The 14,800-nt window shown below is 40.0% G+C and overlaps 1 protein-coding gene across 2 annotated transcripts; it reads right to left on the bottom strand.

Moving 5' to 3' along the window:
* Window positions 1-1,236: 1,236 nt before the first annotated feature.
* LOC128741403 (1-acyl-sn-glycerol-3-phosphate acyltransferase alpha-like) lies at window positions 1,237-13,661 on the bottom strand. Of its 2 annotated transcripts, none has more exons than XM_053837201.1 (5): window positions 12,641-13,661; window positions 2,510-2,688; window positions 2,304-2,437; window positions 2,052-2,233; window positions 1,237-1,989 (listed from the first exon to the last, which is right to left on the bottom strand). In XM_053837201.1, exons 1-5 carry the CDS (start codon window positions 12,665-12,667, stop codon window positions 1,675-1,677), a joined length of 837 nt encoding a protein of 278 aa, XP_053693176.1. In that variant the 5' UTR covers window positions 12,668-13,661; the 3' UTR covers window positions 1,237-1,674. The 2 variants fall into 2 exon arrangements, with proteins under 2 accessions (XP_053693176.1, XP_053693177.1); XM_053837202.1 differs by lacking the exon at window positions 12,641-13,661 and adding an exon at window positions 3,622-3,801.
* Window positions 13,662-14,800: the final 1,139 nt, after the last annotated feature.

Genomic DNA, 14,800 nt, shown 5'->3' on the forward strand with positions numbered 1-14,800 from the left:
TCGTTAGGTGGAAGAGGACACGAATAGTGGCCGTAGAATAGCAAAATAAGAAGTCAAGTACAAGCCGTTTATCAACACTTACGGCTCATTTTAATGCAATTGACTAAATGCATTATATTGTTACGTTATATGCGCATATATTGCTTTCTTTAATGCTAATTTATGTTAATGCTTCTATGCATCAACAATGTTATTATACGTTTTATAAGCATTAAGATTGCTAATATACAAAAGTTTGGCACTAGGGATGCGGAATTATTTTCAATATACGGTTTTAGATTAATGCTTGTGGTTACTTGGGTTGGTTCCATTTGCTTGATTAGTTCTGGAGTTATGAGGAAATTTGTATTTCATTTATATAGGAGCCCCCCTCCTAAAGTGGGGAGGGGTCCTAATTCACCATAAAAAAATGCTTGCCTCCAAAAACCTTCACATGCCAAATTTGGATCCATTTGCTTGATTAGTTCTCGAGTTATGCAGAAATTTGAGTTTCATTTGTATAGGAGCCCCCCTCTTAGAGTGAGGAGGGGTCTCATTCTCATAAGGAACATTCCGTTAACAGACAGACAGACAGAAATCCATTTTTATATATAAGATTTCATCGTTTTCGCTGATTTTTAACACCAATGCATTCGCAATTAATCAAGCAAGTGTCAAATACCCTTCTCAAATCATCAGTCAGTCAGTTGCTCTTCAAGATAAATTCCAAAGGTATTCTATTGTAAAAGCTTGGAAAAAAGAGGAACATTATACAAACTTAATGTTTATGTTTATGAGGAAAGGAAGAAAGCGAGGAAGGAAAGAGAGCGAGTTACTGCCCAAACTTTCCCGACCTCCCATTCCCTATTATTAGGAAAGCTTTCGGCAAAACCGGCACACTACCATCAGAACGAAAGCTTTACCATTTCCTGCATCCTTTATATCCTTGCATAATTTCGGCGAATTTTATTTTCCCTGCTTGGAGTAACAGGTCCGTCTGCTGGTAGAAATTGGAATATATAACTATGGAACCAAAGACCAAAAAACGGAAGTTACCTGACGCTGACACGGATGTGTTCAATAAATCATTGTTGGCATATCTTTCACTTCCTTACCATGACTTTGAGAAAATGCCAGCTAATGTTTATAATTGAGGTAGTCAACTATTCGTAATGTCATTATGAAACTAAAGCTGACATACCCAAATAACAAACGTGAAACAATAAATGACGAGAAAAAACAGCGCACTCATCTTCAAAAGATACTTTTATTTAATACGAATCGTTAAGTAGAATAAATGAGTGGAAAAATAGAACAGTTAAGTTGTAGTTGTAATTAAATAATCACTATTTTAGAAAAAGACTTTTGTGACCGCAGTATATACAGCGATTGTTTTGAACGTATTGCTTTCCTACTTTGCTGTTTGCTATTATCAAATCCTAAATGTTTTAAACTTTGTGTTTTGTTAACTTTTTTTTACCTTAATCAAAAAACTCGCCGACCTAGACTAGACTAGACTATTAAGATACTGAACAGTTCGTTTTGACTTTGTTTTGTAACGTAACCATTCTGATGATTCCCTGTGCCGTAATTAACTAAGTTACACTGGATTACATCTAGCTTTGTTGTCACATGTTTTCTTTTATCAATTCACTTCTTTGAATGGAAATTGCGTTCATCCATTGGATTGGTCCCCTACATACGGCAGTACTGTTTCGCTTCCGCGTTCACTTTATCGAATTCGCTCTGCATGATTTTCTGGCAATGTTCCACCAGTTGGTTGATGTCGTCCTTACCTTTTCCCTTGGTCGGTATCTCCGGCAGAATTTTCACTATAACTCGTCCTCGGCCGAAGCGTTTCTTCTTGTGGTCTATAAAGACATACTTGGAAACGACAACCGGTTGGATGACCGCCTGGGAGTCCACTGCCACGTGAAATGAGCCTTTCTTAAAGGGTAGCAATGTATCCCGGTCGTGGCGGGTGCCTTCGGGGAAAATTGCTAACTTCAACTAAAATGACAGTGACAGTGAAATTTTCTGACACAGCAATCCTTGAACAGTACGTCACTTACGTTATCTCTAGTGATGGCCACAGCTTCTCGTTTCATGACATCCTTAGCCGAGGCGGTATTTTTACGATCGATAAACACCACTCCCACCAGATAGGATCCAATGCCGAACGGGAGGGCGTAGAATATTTCCTTTTTCACCACAGGCACAATGTTGCGAAACTCACGAAGGAGTCGAGCTAGAACTGAAAAAAAAGATAAGTTTAGCCAATTACTTCCCACACGATAGGTTAACTTTTTGGTGACAAAACTTACGCACGATATCGATCGCACTCTGATGATTGATTAGAGCCACCCCGCCATTATGTACGTTGATGTGTTCCTTACCACGGATTTCGTACTCGACGCCCATCCATCGTATGAATTCGCATGCCACAATTCCGGGTATTCTGGAATGCAGTTATCGGATAGATTATGATTTATTACGAACGCTGATGGAATCGAGAGAAAAAAAAACTCACAAGGCATTAAGAGGCCACCGAGGTTTGAAGAGAAACAGCGGTATCGGTATGATTAGAACTAGTGACGAAACCGTCATTATGGCCGCCAGTTTGGCATAGTACTTGTATGTGGGCCATAGAAGGCTGAGCAGGATTGATAACGCAAAAAACTGCAGAATTAAGCTGCCGAGGAAGACGTCCTGGAATGTAGAAAGTGGAAGAAAATAACGGTCAGAATTGTTAAAAGGTGACAGACATTTTGTACAGGCATGTAATATGTTTCCTGTTACCCCACATGATTATTGCTCTTGTAGCACACAATTTCTAACCCTGTAATCACGGGGTAGCCATTTGAAGAATAATCCTTTACCAATAATGATAGGCTTCCACCGTATAACACGCAATTCCACCAATTTAAAGCCAGCCAAAATGGTTAACCTTACCAGTTAGGTGTGTAACTTTCTTTGAAAAACACTTGATATTTAGGCAGACAAAAATGAGTTTCATCCCAAACTTGCTCCGATTAGGAAGCCTGCAGGAAGTGTTCCCCGTAGTAATCCGCCTTCTGCGGTTGTTCAAAGCCTGGGATAAACATCGGCGTGTGTTCGGATTGTATGGATTTTTCCTATTTCACTTCTGTTTCCGACTACTACCTTTATTCATTTATCTTGATGCCAGTGATATGCACTCTCTGATGAAAACTCTCGGCGAGTGCGTCTTTGTATCGATGCTGTACCCGGTTTTCATCGTTTACGTCTGGAAGTTACCGAAAATTGTCCTACTACTGAACACACTGAGAAAAGCTTTCGCCCACTGTATAATTTGTGTACTGACAAAACCACATTTCCTAATACTAATTGAAACTTGTTCAACTTAGATTGCAACGAAAATCAATCAGCTGCATATCGGAAAACGATTGTGAAAACCAACCGGTTCGTCCGCAACATATGTAGATTCTACTTCATCTACACCGGCGCCAATATCCCGGTTTACATCGTGGCTCCGGTTTTGCTAACATTCTACAAATACTACATTTGGAACGACCCGCAGCAAGCATTCTACTTCAAGTTTCCAAACGAGTACGATAAATCTGGTCTAAAAAGAGAAGATTGACACCAACAACCTGCACCGACCTTTTGCAGACTCCCCTACCTGAACCACTACAATGTGTGGCACTACGTGGCCTGCGAGACGCTCATTGCACCAATTTTTCTGTTCAGTGCAGTTTTCCTTGCCCTTAAGTCGATGCTCTACTACAGTCTGATTAAATACGTTTCACTTATGTTTGAACTAGTAATTCAGCGTATTCAACTGTTGGATCGGCTCGATCCGTCCGATCGAAAATCCAACCTCGAGCGGGAGGTTGACGGAGTCGTCCGGTCGCATCTGTTGGCATTGAGGTACGAGCTTATAGCCAATATGAACTTGGAGAATACTAATTAAATATTCGCTCATTTTTAATTAACAGATGTGCCCAGCTGCTGGAGGAAATTATTAGTCCGATTCTGTTGGCTCAATTTCTGGGCTGCGTCATAGTGTGGTGTCTACTCATATTATACATCACTACGGTAACATCAAGCCGGATTAAGACCAAATAAAATATTTCGAAAAATTTGATTGAGATTCTTTACATTTCAGAGTTCTGGTGATATGGGAGCAATTACGACTTTGATTTTGTGCGAGATTGTAGCTTTCGAAATGTTGGCATTTTCTTTCTTTGGTTCGGAATTGACGCATGTGGTGAGTAACATTGTAATATCGAGCGGTAGAAATAATATATTTTAAAGCAGCAATTTAGGTTTTGCTTGTTCTGAATGCTGAAGTTTGTATTGACAATTTATATTTTCTCAATTGATGCACGGCAAAGTAAAGTCTTGGCACTACATATCGCCAATGGCATTCGAACTTTTCTGCTTTTGTGTTCGATAGACTTTGCGGCTAACTATTAGAGTACAGAACAATTACGGGACTAGTTATGTGACCCTCATTGAGCTCATAAAATCTGGCCAAATTCAATGCATCAGTCTGAATGCTCATTAAGATTGTGAAAAAAAAATCAATCTATTTTGGATGTCTGATAACGCGTTCAAGTGATGAAATTCGCTCGCTTCAGTCGCTTCGCCGACCTGCGCAGCTTGAAAGAACACCTAATCGTGATCGGGCTTCAACGTCGTTGCGGTGGTCTGCAAACTCCAAATACACCGGCAACCGGCACTAAATTCGTTGAGAATCACAAAAATCTTGTGATCAATTCTCCAGCTAAGTTGTGACTGGTATATCTGTCGAGTTTCCATTCCACTATATGGATTGTCCCACTGGTAAAAAAGGAAACTAACCTCCTGCCGCTTAATTTCGCATTCTTCAAGCTTGGTATTTTTTTGAAGCATTACATTGTGACTTTGAACCCTGAGATTTAGCCACAAAAGTACACTTTTAGGGAATTTATTGACGCTTGAAAGAAAGCAGTAAAACTGCCTCCCATTGCCAACACTCCACAGTTACGATCCAATACCAACTCTTCATCTGTTACTCCGATGGCGCTCTCCAGTCCCATTAGGGCTCCCATAGACTTCAGAATTACCGCAAATTCCTGCGGTGGAAGAAATATAATTTTAGAAATCATGCAAGCTCTCTACCCCTCTTCTTTCCACAATCGAACCCTTTTCGCTTGAGTAAAGCAATCGTCCCGGTGTTGCATGTAGAATCCAGGGCTTCCAAGACTTTGCCGGTGGCAAATATATTCGAATATGCAAATATCACTGCACTGACGCAATTTGCGCTCCCAGTACTTTAATTACCAACTCACTCCTTTTGTCATTATGGAAGTTAATTACCCGACACTACTACTAGCTTCAGAAAACGAGCGTGACAAAGGGACGCACTATTATTGGTATTATGGATCCATTTCCTGGTTATTGCCATCGGACCAGCAATTGAACAACATCCCAGAACTCCTTCAAATCTTCAAATGTTTACTACCAGCATGTTTCTGGTGCATCCCTACAAACCTTTACAAGCACACTTTCATCCGGAAACTCAGGTCGTTCTTTCCTCAATAATATTCTATCCAATCATTCGTGGACTAAAAACCAAGGGTCTTTATTTGGCACCCTAATCTAGCATTAATCGTAATTGCTGACTGAAATTTAGCTTAGTAGAAACATGTTAAACAACGAGGATCTATCGTGTTAGTTGTAATTCTTCCTTATCGCCGTCGTTGTTATCTTCTATTTCAAGCAGTCGTCTCCATTCTACACGATCTTGGACCACTCGTCGCCAATTCCCCAGTCGGCTCAGAAGTCGCAAATCTCTTTTGACCTGGTCGAACCATTTTTCACATTGAGCCTCTCTATTCCGGATACCGGCGGGGTTGTGAAACAGGACTGTTTTCGCCGCACTGTCGTGTAGCATCCTTACGACGTGTTCTGCCTACCGTAGCCTACTGACTTTCACCAGACATACGACGAGAATCTCTCCTGTGAATCCGTGCCTGATATACGCCTCCGCCATTCTCCGCTTTCAGTTTGTACTTCGCAAAATATCGTCTACGGTGCTTTTCGCTCGAATAAGACAAGGGTGCGTATGTCCTCCGGTTACAATCCGTGGGAAGTATGAACCTCGGAAGCCGATGTACGGCAATTCTCAATAAAAGATTAAGGTTCTTCGAAAGAGGATTGTTAGAACCCTCTGGTATTTGGAGAACACCTCCTCATCTTGAAGTTTTCCCATTAGCTTCAGATGATAGCGGCTCGGACAATGTCCTGTTATATGACCAGTATAAATGCGTAGATCTTTATTCGAAAGCTCCAGGATTTGCGAGTCATTGAAACGTTTGGAGAGATAAACCGTTTCGACTGCCTAACATTGAAAGTGTTATTCCAATTTGATTCCACTTTCGTACATTCCCATGATTTTAGCTTCATTTTTAAAGCAGAAGCAGATAAACCACAGAAGGGCTCAGGTCCTACAAATTGATGAGATGATCCGAGTCTTGCAAGTGCATCAGCTCTTTCATTTCCATCGATTCCACAGTGACCTGGAACCCAGTACAAGTTGACTTGGTTACGACAGGACAATTTTCGAAGTGATTCAGACAAATTTTGATGTGCATGTCGCCGACTTTAGAGCGTTTAGAGTTGCTTGGCTGTCGGACATGATGCATATATTTGCATGTCTATAGTTCCTGAGCAAGCACACAGTCGTACATTCTAAAATTGCTTGTATTTCAGCTTGGAATAAAGTTGGCCACCTGTCCATAGAAATTGACATATCTATTCCTGCGCCAGTTACTTTTGCTCCCACTTGTTTGACCATTTTTAGCCATCTGTATAGAAAACAGTAGAGCCTGGGCGAAGATCGGGACCACCATCTTCCCAAGAATTACGTCTAGCCTCAAATACACGAAATATTCGAGTAAAGTTGTGTTTTTCTCCATCTAATCTTCATAATTGGTTACAAAAGTATTAATACTAATAGTTTTTAGAATACTGAAATGACCTGTTAAGTCACCTTCAAAGAGGTTCATTGATCTTTTGATCCTCAGAGCACTTTTTCAGCTTCTAATTGTATAAACTGATAGAATGGAAGTATATAGAGTAAAGCATCCAATGCACTATGGTCCAGAAAGCGATTTAAGGCGGACAAAAATGATTGCGGCTGAACGGGATATTCTAGATCAATGAAGTCTTCGGTAACTTTTTGAATGTAAACATGATGCATCTTTTGAAAGGGTCGTCCAATGTTCAGATGATATCGTAACAACAATTCAAGTAATAATTTTTTAAATAAGTTTGTTTTCGATTTTTTAGTTGCCGAAGACTTCATTGAGCTAGAATATCCCGTTTAGGCGCAATCATTTTTGTCCGTCTATAATCGCTTTCTGGACTATAGTGCAATGCTTTCGATGGTGTACTTCTCATTGCACCTGTTATTGAGAGAGTGGCTAGCCTTTGAAATCTTTTCAGCTTTGTTTGGGTAACTTTTTCTTTCGTTTTTGGCCACCAGACCAATGAAGCACCTAGGTCTGACAATGGCCGAATAGATCCAATGGATTATCTTCGGTTTCAGTTCCCGTTGCTTACCAAAAGTTCTTTTACATATCCATAGAGCATTTCTAGCTTTGTTCATTGCTTGCTCTAGATGTGTGTTCCAATTGCGTTTTCTGTCAAAAAATACTCCAAGATATTGGACAGTGCTTGAAAGTTTTAAAAGTGTTCCTTTCAATCTTATGTTATTTAATGTAATTTTTTTCTTTCTCGTAAATGGTATGATAGTAGTTTTATTGGCATTTATGCTGAGGCCCTGCCTATCACACCATGATGAAATCAAATTTGAAGCCATTTTCATTCGGTCAGTGATAATAGAATCAAATTTTCCTCGAACAATTATCACGGTGTGACACGAAAAAAATACTTCTCAAATGACCTAGTGTACGTTGTTAGTCGCACCCAGCACATCATAAAAACACATTTGACATCTTTCTAACACCCCCAACATTTCAAGTTATTGCAAAAAATACGTTTTTGGCTACATTTCCACATACTATCATCAATAACTCAATCATTTTCCAAGCAATTTCAGGTTTTTTATACATTTTTGGAAAGTTTATAAGATAAGCTTTCTGAATATGGACACATTCACGATGGTTCTACAAAAGTTAGACGAGATTTTTTCAATTAAATGTAAAATTGAACTAAAAAAACGAAATTTTTCTCAATTTAGGGGTCCTTAAAGTGACCTTAAGAATGACCCACATTCCTCAGCTCAACATCACTTGTTTTATATTCAATCCTTAAGCGCTGCTCAAAATTTCAGCCAAATCATTAGCAAATTTGAAACCATTTTTAAGAGTTGTAGCTTTTTTTGGTTTTTCATATATCACCCGCCTAATCTTATAACTAAGCGTCTTATACACGATTCGCATCTAGATACCTAGTTGTAAGATTGAGCGGGAATATATACAATATCCTGAAAATCTGCCTTTTGATCCGAGGGTCCTAGGGCTAAATCAACAACAACAGCACCAACGCTGCTGAAGGACGTCGAAGTATCGACGCTGGAGGATCGCTGTGTGATTCCTTTGGTGCTACAAACTGCATCGACCGACCGCAAAAATACTTTGAGAGTCCCGGTAGCGCTTCGTAGGACATGAACGACCGTTGGATAGATGCCAACAGAGTCCCAGCGGCTCCCCTATTTCGACAACGACCGCTATATGAGATCAAGAAAACCGGTGGCGCCCCTACTTTGACAATGACTGCTGGCGAACGTTGTGGGTTCCAGTGGCGCCCTCTACTTTACCAGCGATCGCACGAGAACGTGCGGCACCCCAGCTTTGACAAAGATTGCTCAAGAACGACGAAAGTACCGGTGGCATAAGGGCCAGCCGTTAAAAGCCTTTGAGAGACCAAGCAGCACTTCGTAGCAGATAAACCTAGAACGTCCTAGAACGATCGCTGGTGAAGTAGAAGACGCCGTTGGAACCCACAATGTTCTCCAGCAGTCGTTGTCGAAAAAGGGGAGCCACTGGGACTCTCGTTGGCATCCATCCAGCGGTCATTCATATCCTACGAAGCGCTGCCGGATCTCTCAAAGAGCTTTTGCGGTCGGTTGATGCAGTTGGGAGCACCAAAAGAACTCTCGCCGTTCTTGACCAGACGTCATTGAAGTAGGGGTCGCCTCTGAAACTCTCGACCTCATCCAGCGGACGTCATTAAAGCAGGTTGTTGCGCCTAGACTCTCAACGTCCTCCAGCAACCGTTCCTATGCTACGAAGCGCTGTTGGGACTCTCAAAGTCTTTTACTGTCGGTCGTTACAGTTGGGATTGGAACCATCACCGATTCTCTCCCGGTTCGTTGATAAAGAAGAGGGGGCCGCCGGGGCCCTTAGCGTCCTATAGCGGTCGTTTTCGAATCAGCGGGTTCCGTTGGGACTCTCGTTGTCATCCAGTGATCGTTGTCGAAGCAAGGGATGCTGCCGGGACCATCGACGTCCTCCAGCAGCCGTTCGTCTTGTTGATGTTGATTTGGGACTAGGACCCTCGGATCAAAAGGCGGATTTTTAGGATATTGTATATACTTTGTAATATTGTCCGCTCAATCTTACAACTAGGTATCTGGATACGAATCGTGTATAAGATGCTTAGTTGTAAGATTAGGCGGGTGATATATGAAAAGAAAAAAAAAATCTACAATTCTTAAAAATGGTCTCAAATTTGCAAATGTTGACCGATTTGGCTGAAATTTTGACCAGAGCTTCTGGATTAAATATAAAACAAGTTATGTCAAGCTGAGGAAACAAACGAATCATACGAAGTGATTGCTAAAATTGTTATTCATAAGCAGCACTAATAATTTGATCAATCATTAAGTAATATTTAAACGCTAATCAGCAGCTAGAGCTAAAATCACCCACAATTGTCTGTGACCCATGATTGTGGACTGACTGTATATCATCTGCGAAACCAATTATTTCAAAGCCTAGCGTTGTCAACTTTTGAAGAAGATTATCAACTATTAAAGACCACAATAGAGGTGATATTACGCCTCCTTTAGCAATCGTAACAAATTTTTTTCGATATTTTCAAAAGCCGTTCTTTCTGGATTGCTAAGAAAATTCATAACCCATTTACCATTTTATACTAGAATATCTTGTATGCAATTCTTGGTTCCAAGTAATTTGCAAGACCGTTGCAAATTACTTTTAACATTTTTGCCACGCTTTGAAATTGACTTCAAAAATCGAAGGTCAAAACACTTATGGGGCATGAGTAAAAATTGATTATAAAACACGAATTGTCTGTTCACTCTATAACCTAAAGAACTCGGAAAAAGAGTGGCCGGAGTGTTAACGATTCTAGAACGAAACAAAAGTAGAAATTCGAACACTGCGATGACCGAAAAATGATAACAAAAGTCTTCGATTTCGATCGTTTCTCTTTTGGTAGGTTGCCCCATGGAAAGCAATGTCATATATATGAAAAGCAAGAATGGTTTTAACGATTAAACATAAGGGAACGTGAACGACTGAAACTTTTGAAAAAAAAATCACAATTTTATTTTATTTGGATGTATATTCTTTAGTTGCCCAACATCGGAATAACAAAAACTTTATAAAAAAAATTGTAATGGCCTAAGTAAACATTTAGGAAAATGGAGTTTCCCGGTCATAGCTTTAGAATGGCAAAACAAAAACACTATTGGAAAATTTCTGTCTCTAAAAGATTGACAAGCAAGAACAAATATTTAAAAAACATTTAAGAATTTAAACATAGAAACAGAAAAACTGATTTTTCTCAGGAGTTTTTCACCGTCGTAGGAAAGTTTGTGATAAACTTTTTAAAACTGATTTGCTGGATTGTTAAGAAATTATTTTAATATTTCTTAAAAAGATAATTGTTCGACGACGCTTGGTCCAGGTTATTAATTTTTGTAATGAGCGTTGCCCGATCAAATCGAAAATATTCTCAAAAAATGGGAAACCATGATTTTTTAAACGTTGTTTTTGTTTATGTTCAGTTTATTCATTAGCCCGAGTACAACAATTCTGTGACCCTTCAACGACCTATTATGTATGATTATTTTGTAAAATGCCCATTATCGTAATGTATTTATTGCTACCAAATTTTAAACTTACTAAAACAAAACAAAAAAATGAGTTTTGAAAAGACAAGATAATTTCACGTGATGGACTTTTTCTAACAAAAATTCCTGAATAAAGTGAATATAAAGCCATAAATCAGTCAAAAATCTCATGCAGTTATTTTCCATGTAGACCTGTGTTAGCATTAAACTCCATTTTTTACCGATCGATATACGTAAAAAGTACTTCTCTCAACACCGATAGCAATCGTTTCATGCACTGACCGTCATACGACAACGATTAAAGAGCGATTATTTCGTATAATATTCATTTAATGATTATTACATTTTGATTTTCCAGAGTAACTCCATAGCCCATGAAATCTATAGCTTCCGCTGGTACGATGCACCGATAAGCGTTCAGAAAAAAGTGCTGCTAATAGCTGTCCGCTCACAGAGAACGGTTGGCGTAACGGCCCTGAAATTTTACTTTGTCAGCATCGAACAATTCGGCAAGGTGCGTAGCGTGACGAAGTGATTTATTTTAGGAACTATCTTCATCGTTCCTTCATTCATTTATTCGTTCCAGGCTGTTCAAACTACCTATTCATTCTATCTGGTGATGAAAAATTTGTTCAGTGGATAATTTAGTACAAATTACAGTAGCAAACGATAACCTGCTCGAATAGGATTCCTGCAGATTCATTTTATCTAATTAGAACTCTTTTAACCACAGCAACTATGAAGCACTTCCTCGCATAGCTATGTAAACAGAAGCTCTATTTTTAAATCAATTTAAAAGGGCGATGCTACGAACCGTTCGGCGAGTAAACGCCGTTCAGTGATCTCGCCATGAAGCAGCGACAACGCGCGAAAACAAAAACAATGATTAAAACTTGTCAGTACCTACAGCTGCGTTACAGGAGCTGCCCTGCTCAACCACCCACCCACCAGCTAAACTTTACTCACATTCGAACGTCAACTACACTGAGACAGACGACAACGATAGGATTCAACTGGCATGTGTTATTGCGTAACGGCTTCACCGACACTTTCCTGTATCAGTACAGGAGCCGTTTGACAAGTGACACCAATCTTCTTGAGAGTAACCTTGTGAGTGAAACTCTAGTAGTTTTTCTTCGTTTGAAAATATTATGCTGACACGAACAAACAACCGTGCGTCTCCATCGCAGAGCGACAAATATTTTGGCGACTCCCTGTTTCGACAATAGCAGATTTATCAACTAGCGTAAAATCAACTGAGATAAGCCGCTTCAAGTAACGACTTAAATTACACAAGAAAAAACTCGTTTTAAAACGGAAAAATGATAACACAATCACCGCACTATCTTAACGTAGTAACGTCAGACTCGTAGTATTTCTGCAGCCGCAAAATTTTCCCTGTTTAATTTAACTTGTGCTCTTAAGAACAAATAAACAAACTAGCAAAAACCACTTCGTAAATATTTACATTCAGAAAGTTACATTCCTCGTTTGTTATTGATCTTCCAACCCACCAGATTCTATGTATGTGGTGCACTGCTTATTCGACCGAGCAATTGAAGCACTTACCTTTATTGTATTAATTATTACTTCCATAATCAACCACTTTGTTTCGTTTCCAGCTATAGTTAACGTGTCCGTATGTGACGTCTATTTTAAAACTGGAATCTCCTGGTGACCTCTGACACAAGGCAACTGTGTCAGTCAGAGCATGTCACATTGATTTTTCTTCCAATTGCGATTTATATTGCTTTCGTGCTGCAGATTGCTGTTGTCCAGTGCGGATCGTTCCTCTTTTATTGACCTCAATAATCGTTCATCCACCAATGTAGCAATTCCTAGCAGTTATCCTATCCGCACTGTTTGATATGCAAATATTTGAAACCCACAAGAATGCAGTAGAACTAAGCAACACACAAAAACATCAACTTAAAAACTTCTTTTTGTTTGCTTGGCAATAGCTTCGCACGGTTGACACTTCCGAACCGCTTACCGCCGCGGTGATGAATACTTCCGTTCTGGTCGGAACATTATCCCCTTTCTGTGTGTATTTCTTTCTCTTTCAATCACTCACGTTCATTCACTGAGGGTTCTGTCCTCTTTGCCGCAGACTACCGGCGGCGGCGACGGAACTCGCACGCGTGCGCACACTCTCATGGGATCACCATCAGACAGAAGAAAGGGTTCGCCCGCGGGAGCGTAACCGTATATTGCAACGCATCGGGACGGACAATCACAACTGGTGTTCGCTATGCACCGCTCACTACGGCTCGATCACGACTACTGACGGGACGGTGCGTGTAGTTCTTCCTTCGCAGCTCCGTCCGACACGACGACGACGAGTATTTATTACTCACCCAAAGCCGTACCGATATAGCCATACATCAGCACCAACAACGTCAAGTAGGATTTCATATCTAAAGTGGCGCAAATTGCCAGCTGACGAAACGGGGGTGTGAGCTCTGCGCCACCAGTCGATGCTTTGTTCTTATCACTGGGAAGCGTTAAAAGTTTTCAAATGGTGCAAACAAGTTTATAACCCTAACGCGACAATATCAACTCCAACCAGTGGTTAATAGGTTGGGATAGCAACTATCCCCGTGAGCAAGTTTACAGAGCAAATCGTACAACGTCTCATGGTTCTCAATGCAGTGAGTTGGAGATAGATTTGCATTCGATTTTAATGGTAATTATTTCGCTGTTAGCTTACAATTCTGTGCTCTCTCTTACTGCATATTAGGGTGACAGTGAAAATGGATATTGTAAATTTCGAAGAAAATGTGCACGAAAGACTTCATATCTCGATTACAAGTTCCAGTCTCAAACTTACTTTGTATACTTTCTATTCAAGGAACATTATAATTGGTATAAGCCCGTGGCAAAAAGGAACCACAAATATCCGTTTTATGTCAAATTATCCGTTTGTTTGATATTGAAACAAAACGCCATGCGTCTCCATTGTATTATCGCAACCTCATTTCCTTAAAAATTTCTATCTCAAAAAGAAACTGTACATTTCTGAATTGTAAATATATTATGTTCGATGTTTCAAAACAATCCATATTGTAAGGATTTCCGACTTCTAAATACCTACCCTTCCCTCTTAAATGTCTTGGACACTTTACTTTTTGTTCTTACAAAGTATAAAAATTACCTTTTTGCCGACCGGTTTCGGGTAAGTAGTTACCCATCCCCGTGGTTGGACTCGGCCCCGTAGATGGGTAACTACTTACCCGAAACCGGTCGGCAAAAAGGTAATTTTTATACTTTGTAAGAACAAAAAGTAAAGTGTCCAAGACATTTAAGAGTCATTCTAGTTCTTACGTTAGCACGACTACGTAATTGAAGACCTACCCTTCCAGTTCCGGAAACTTCCTATCCTAAGTTTATTGTACAATATGTTTAATCAACATCAGGGTAACCAACCTATTTTGGACTATTTTGGATCAGTAACTCTACATAATTTCATTTGATTTTGCTGTAGGTGTCCAAATTAGGTACAACTGCTGATGGGGTCCAAAATACATTGGTTACCCTATAACTTTGTTTTTCTCAAACCCCTACCTAGCGCCTCCCCGAAGATGGAAGTCAAACGATGACGACCGATGGCCATACCTGGAAAAGAAATGCTTAATGTACATGTTGGAGCAGCTAAGTTAGGAGGAGCAAAATTTCCCAGGCGAGGGGCGGTTCAAACAGCGTCTGTCTCCGAACGAGCAGCTGAATACG

Source organism: Sabethes cyaneus, chromosome 3 (genome assembly GCF_943734655.1).
Source record: "Sabethes cyaneus chromosome 3, idSabCyanKW18_F2, whole genome shotgun sequence".
In the NCBI taxonomy this organism is placed as follows: domain Eukaryota; kingdom Metazoa; phylum Arthropoda; class Insecta; order Diptera; family Culicidae; genus Sabethes; species Sabethes cyaneus.